The sequence below is a fragment of the Gekko japonicus genome, unplaced genomic scaffold (genome assembly GCF_001447785.1).
Source record: "Gekko japonicus isolate JY-2015 unplaced genomic scaffold, Gekko_japonicus_V1.1 scaffold457, whole genome shotgun sequence".
NCBI lineage: Eukaryota > Metazoa > Chordata > Lepidosauria > Squamata > Gekkonidae > Gekko > Gekko japonicus.
Genome location: NW_015164196.1, coordinates 496,873 through 502,020, shown reverse-complemented (window position 1 = coordinate 502,020; position 5,148 = coordinate 496,873). Strand labels below are relative to the sequence as shown.

The following is a 5,148-nucleotide window of genomic DNA, read 5'->3' as shown; positions in this document are numbered from 1 at the left end:
TACCCTGGAATAAAGCCTGCAACTATCTCTGTTAAGACCACAGCTTTGCAAACTTAAGTGCTGGATCCTCATCTTTGTTCTCCTCAGTTTGTCACTGAATTCATATTAACCATCGTGAATAATCGCGCCAAAGAGTTTAAAATGTTAAATTCTGTCAAGTGAAAATCAGTTTTTCAATACTTTTCAATTAGGACATGCAGAAGGTTCAAAGTGTATAAACCTGAGCTTGCTAAGCAAGTGGCCTGCGTATCTCTTTATGTGTGAGCATTTCAGCGTGGGCAGAGAAGTTCTTACATAACAGATCTTGGCTTTTACAGCTCAGGAAAATGAGGAAATTCATGGTCATCCTGCTGTGTGTGATTGTGTTCCCAAAAGGCCAACGGTGTGGTAAGTGTGCATGTGCTCTTTTGGGAAAAAACAGTTGTTAGATTTGCAGTAATTCTACACACCTGGACATATATACAGACCTCAATCTTGTTCCCCTTTAAAATGAGGTGGTATTTGACAGCTGCATGGGATCTGAGGAAGGAGACCAAATTCATGGGCTCTTTTGCCCAAATCCAAACTGGATGTGTGGTTAGGCTTGTCAACTCAGGGATGGAAAATATCTTGAGATTTTGGGGGTAGAACCTGAGGATGGCAGGGTTTGGAGAGGGACATAAATGTAATGAGCTATAATACCGTAGAGTCCACCCTCCAAAAAAGGCATTTTCTCCAGGGGAACCAATCTCTGATGTCAGGAGATCAGTTGTAATTCTCGGAGATCTCCGGGTCCATTTTGAGAATGGCAACCCTCTTTATGGTTAACTTTGTGTTTGTAATGGTACCATCAATCAACTAGCCACTTCTCAGTCACGAGGATGACTTTATTAAAAGATGTGTCACTAACCTTGCTGCGTGAGCGATCCCGTTCTACGGGGTTTAGCGGAGCCACCAGACGTCACCGAGTGATAAAGCGATCATCCGAAAAAGTTGAAAAAGAAAAGATCGGTCAACTGTGAGTTGTCAAAATGCAAAGAAAAAGATCTAAAACCGCTTCCCCCCCCACCCAGCGAAAAAGGCGAGGAGGTTAACCCTCTAACTGTATAAGCGAAAAAGAAAAGGAGGGGGGGAATGGACTGAGCGAACAGTGATGTTTTCCCTTGATGTATTTGAAATAAAGCGAGAGAAAGTTTTGTCTCTCTGGAGCACAATTTAAGAACTTTCTAAAAGTAAACAAAAAAGAAAAGATGTCGGAGCTGGGCAAAAACGAGCGGAGAGAAGGGAGGGACTTCCGTCTGGGCGTTTGCTTGTGTGTGAGAGCCGGCTGTTTAGTGTTTTGGACTGTTTATGGTTGTGAATCCGATGGGAGTTTTGTAAAATGGAAAAGTTTGAACTGTGACAGCGAGGAGTGCCTGGCAAGCGCTTATATACGTCCAGTTTCGAGGAGGACCCAATAGAGAGTTTGGGAGCGGAAATAAAAGCGAAATGAAATTAATACCATTCTCAAAGTTGGGGACCTCCAAGGCATGAAAGGAAGAGGATTTATAGTGCATGAACTGAGTGTGTTAACAGCAACCCGAAGGAGGATTTAACAAGCCGGAAGTAGAAGACAACAGAGGAAGCCCCTTCACGTCAGCGATAGTAAAGGTGCCCAGCACGCAAAGAAGCGGTTCTGACTCAAGGGAACATTAACAGAAATTCAAGGGAACATTACTAACATATTAACAGAGAATTATATGTGACTGAACTAAGAAAAGAAGTTTGACAACACACAGAAGAAGCCCAAGAAGATTAATTGGACATTACTAACAGTTTAATTTACCAGTTTATATATCACTCAGCTTTCTCTTTCTCCCGCTGTCTACCCTTCCCTTTTTTTTCTTTTAAGCGAAATACCTCCCCTTTTTAGGGGAGCTAATAAAATCTTTATAAAAAAAAAAAAGAAAAGAAAGAGGCCTAGGTGCCATGTTACTTCAGAAAGGAAGAAGAAGAAAAGAGATTAGATTTATACCCCACCCTTCACTTGGAGTCTCCTTTCCCTTTCTCTCCTCACAACAGACACCCTGTGAGGTAGGTAGGGCTGAGAGAGCTCTTTCAAGAACTGCTCTTGAGAGAATGTGTGACTGACCCAAGTCACCCAGCAGCTGCATGCGGAGGAGTGGGGAATCAAACCTGGTTCTACAGATTAGTCTGCTTCTCTTAACCACTACACCAAACTGGCTCTCTGGAAGCGATGGGGAGCTTCTCCCTGTTGTATTTATTTTGTTAGACTTTTATCTCACCCTCCCCTGCACACAGGGCTCAGGGTGACTTACAATAATTAAAACACAGGTCAATTAGTTAAAATAATAAAACCCTCTATCAATTATACAACAGTAATAAGTAGAAAGTTATTGCCCCAGGAACAAGCCTTTTGCACCCGTGAGAAAGGTTTGGCCTTTGTTTGGGCCCTTTAACAAGCCAAATTCATCATATGCATTAAAGTCATTGTTGAAACTGACCACAATCCCTTGTCTTTCATTTGTCAGATGAAGGGAAATAATGCCTGGATTCTGAGGTGGGCCCTGAGCCCTGCAGGATTTCGGCTTCGAGATTGTTCATATTAAGGGCAGTCAGAACACTGTGGCTGCCACAGTCTGTCCTGCCAGGGGCCAGGGGGTACGGAGTAAATCTCTGAGAGGGGTTTTCAGTAGTTCCTGCTTAATGTGTATGTTGTTCTGCTTTTCCTTTTCTTCATGCTGCTATAATAACCATAATCCACTTTAGAGGAATGTGAAAATTGCAGTCACTTTGTCTAGGTATAGAAGCTTCATCCATGGCATTACCTGGCAACCAGTGTTCCCTCTAAGCTGAGTTAGTGTGAGCTAGCTCACAGTTTTTTAGCCTCTGGCTCACACATTTTTGTCTTAGCTCAGGGAGGACAGCTCCAGAGCAAACTAATTGATGCAGTAGCCAAATTGCTCACTCACAACTTTAATGTCAGTAGCTCACAAAAGTAGAATTTCTGCTCACAAGACTCCACAGCTTGGAGGGAACATTGCTGGCAACCCTGATATCTCTGAAACCTCTTCCTTTGTTTGTATCATCAGCTCTCTAAGCACTCGGCAGCCTTTCTGACAGAGACCAACTGATAGTTTCTGTGATTGGCAGCTTTTGTTATCTTTGCTACAGGAAACAAAAATAGGCAACTTTACCACATACTGACTCTAGATGAAATGCAAGACAAGCCAACCAGTTGCTGGGTAGGAACAGGACGTGCTCAACACGTGCGCTAGTTTTTACCAACTGTTGTACACTGATGGATAATGTCCCCAGAACCTCCCTAGCAATAAACTTTGTGTAGGCAAGACTTGCTATAATGTATTTCTTCTTCTGTGGTAGTAGACCTAGACTGAACATATGTAATTAAAGACAAACAGCAATAAGTATACTTGCATAGTTTATTCCAGAGGGGACATCTTACTTTGGTATTGTCCTGTATTTGGTCAGATATTCCCAAGAGTGGAGCCAGGCACGTTCTGTTCCGGGCCTAATTACCTCAGGTCTCGGAACCCTCTTGAGCAATTGAGAACAAAGGGATCAACCTCAAATCCTCTTGCTTGGCCAGGAAGTGTTCAGAGCCCCTCAAGCTCTTGGCCAACCACCATGGTAGCTCCCTCTGCCAATCACAGGCCACACCCTCATCCTGACACAGCAGCAGAACACAAAAGAAATTCCTCTCAGGATAACTGAAGTTTTAGAACACCTGAGCATTTTTGAAAGTAGAGCAAAAAAGACAGAGGGAAGAGACGTGCCACCCCAACCCAAGTAGATTTTATTATAAGCCATTTTCATTGCTGTTATTGCAACCAATAAAGCAGGGAAAGGAGTAGCGGGATCCTGGAGAGACCAGCCTACGCAGGGCCGGCTCACTCACTAGGTGAACTAGGCAATCGCCTAGAGCGGGACGGCCCTTAGGGGCACCAAACTGCACCTGGCCCCATACTCTGGGAGTTTCTTGATTATTTGTGTTTTTCATTCTTCCTAAAATGCATTTATTTTTGGAAATTGGTGGGCGCACGGGGAGGCGGACGCCAGAAGGGATCCCCGCCTAGGGTGCAAAATAAGCTGGGGCCGGCCCTGGTCCTAATCGTACTTAGGACTGCACTATGAGACGGACAAAACCTTGTCCTTCGGTCTGCTCGGTTCTGTTTCTGGGCTGGGGACAATCGTGCACATTGCCCACAACTCTTCTGGCTCAAGGCCGCAGCTAAAATCGGGTCTCTTGGACTTAAACCTAGTCCTGAGTGGATACTGCAGCAGCTTTTGGAATGACCCTAGAAGTGTTCCTGAAACAGGCCCTAAGGAAGTTTCACACCCCAGTGGAGTTCTATTCATTTCTGTCCTCTGATTGTTTTTTTTAATAGGCTTATCCTGGCTGCTTTTAAAAGAACTTCCTGCCATCAAGTTGCAGCTGACTTATGGAGACCCTGTGGGGTTTCCAAGGCAACAGGCATGAAGAGGTGGTTGGCCATTGCCTGCCTCTCCACAGCAACCCTAGACTTCCTGAGTGGTCTCCCATCCAAATAGCAACCAGGGCCAAGCCCGCTTAGCTCACAAGATCTGGTAAGACAGGACCAGCCTGGGCTACACCTGGCTCTATTTTAGTTTTATCGCATTTTCCCCCTCTCTTTTGTTGCTTTTTTATCTTGTTTTCTTTTTCTCATGTTTGATTTTGAAAGAATTCTTATTGTTATAAGCCCCACTGCAGATATTTATATGCAGAGTTGGACTCACCCCAACCAATACATATTCAGGGCTATTTTTGGGCAGGAACGCACAGGAACGGAGTTCCAGCTGGCTCCTGAGTTGGCCACACCCAGCAGGAACTCATTAGCATAATAGGCCACACCCAACAGCAGAAACTCATTAGGATTGGCTACAGTAGGCGTGTGTGGCCTAACATGCAAAGGAGTCCCTGCTACAAAAAAAGGCCCTGGGTTTTGACAACAAACAAGATAAACAGAATAACAGGCAAAAGGCGGGTGTGGCTGGATGACCACACTTCTGGTAACATGGGGGTGCAGCCTAATGTGGTAATGAGCTGTGCTGTCAGGGGTGTGGCCCAATAGGCTAATGAGTTCCTGCTGTTGGGTGTGGCCTATTATGCTAATGAGTTCCTGCTGG

At 44.7% G+C, this 5,148-nt stretch overlaps 1 protein-coding gene across 1 annotated transcript in view; it reads left to right on the top strand.

The window, feature by feature from the left end:
- Nucleotides 1–321: 321 nt before the first annotated feature.
- LOC107107957 (intelectin-like protein) overlaps nt 322–5,148 on the top strand; it is a 17,074-nt gene continuing 12,247 nt past the window's right edge. The window contains exon 1 of the mRNA XM_015408329.1: nt 322–387. Coding sequence (XP_015263815.1) covers nt 327–387 — 61 coding nt within the window. The 5' untranslated portion in view covers nt 322–326. The remainder of the gene's footprint in view (nt 388–5,148) is intronic.